The sequence below is a fragment of the Stegastes partitus genome, unplaced genomic scaffold, assembly GCF_000690725.1.
Source record: "Stegastes partitus isolate 25-593 unplaced genomic scaffold, Stegastes_partitus-1.0.2 Scaffold1208, whole genome shotgun sequence".
Taxonomy (NCBI): Eukaryota; Metazoa; Chordata; class Actinopteri; family Pomacentridae; genus Stegastes; species Stegastes partitus.
In genome coordinates, this window is record NW_007578939.1 from 54,296 (window position 1) to 55,354 (window position 1,059).

The 1,059-nt window shown below is 43.3% G+C and overlaps 1 protein-coding gene across 1 annotated transcript in view; it reads right to left on the reverse strand.

The window, feature by feature from the left end:
* Nucleotides 1-1,059, reverse strand: part of LOC103368813 (zinc finger protein 1) — a 30,701-nt gene that overhangs the window by 14,330 nt on the left and 15,312 nt on the right. The window contains exon 5 of the mRNA XM_008297303.1: nt 721-808. Coding sequence (XP_008295525.1) covers nt 721-808 — 88 coding nt within the window. The remainder of the gene's footprint in view (nt 1-720; nt 809-1,059) is intronic.

The following is a 1,059-nucleotide window of genomic DNA, read 5'->3' on the forward strand; positions in this document are numbered from 1 at the left end:
AACACCTGATGGCAGTGATTGGCTCAGAGGGTTGTTCAGCTACATGTTAGTTCACGGCTCCCATCAGGATGGTTTGATTTAATATTTCTGTTGAAGCACAATTCAAAGCAACGTCATGATGTTCATCACATTTTATTTATTATTACTTTTGTTCATTCCAACTTATTTCAGTGACTGAAGCTGTGTACTTCTCCAAATAACTCATATACTGGCTTTAATAAATGCTTTGAGCACCTTAACTTCAGCTCTACTTATCATCATGCACTTTGTCTGACTGATTGATCGTATTTGTGTATTTTAAAGCCTTGTGAGTTCATTTTTTTAGTCTATGACCCACAAAGGGACAACAGATGCAAACTAGCAGTTATGCTAACTCTGGTGCGTTTACAATATGTACTTTTACATGTGTTCATTAGCGTACGCTGTCCTTTTTAAATAAGAAATAAACAGAAGGCACAACCAGAGCCGACATCAGAGGATCTTACGTGGACCCATTCTCACCCCAACTGGGCCGGTCCAGGCTCCCCTGCCGGAGCCTGGTTCTGTCTAAAGTTTAGTTTTTTCTCCTCCCTGTTAAATGTTTTTTTTATTTTCTGGTTCCTTCCTATTCCCACTGGCTACTTGCTCATAGGGAATCCAAAGGCAGCTCTGGATTGTTGGGTTCTGTGTTCTGCAAGATCCAGCGGGCTAATCACCACCTGTACGGGATGTGCTGCTTACCCTCCTGGATGCTGAGGCCTGTCAGGGGGCCCGTCACCGGCTCCACCTCCTCCACCTTCACCAGCACCACATCTGGTTCCTCATCTCTCTGCACGGACAATAAAGAGGGAGCATGTCTGATGACACTGTACCACAGACAGCATGAATGCACACGACGAAGAAGAGCACTCTGAAGACACAGAAAGCTGAAAGGAAACAACTTCAGCCAAAAATGGATCTTAAGCAGAAATTAACCAAACATATATGTGACAACAGGCACATACACAGTCATGGAAAAGATGACCAGACCACCTTGTTTTCTTCAGATTCTTGTTCATCTTAATGCCTGGTTAAATCCAG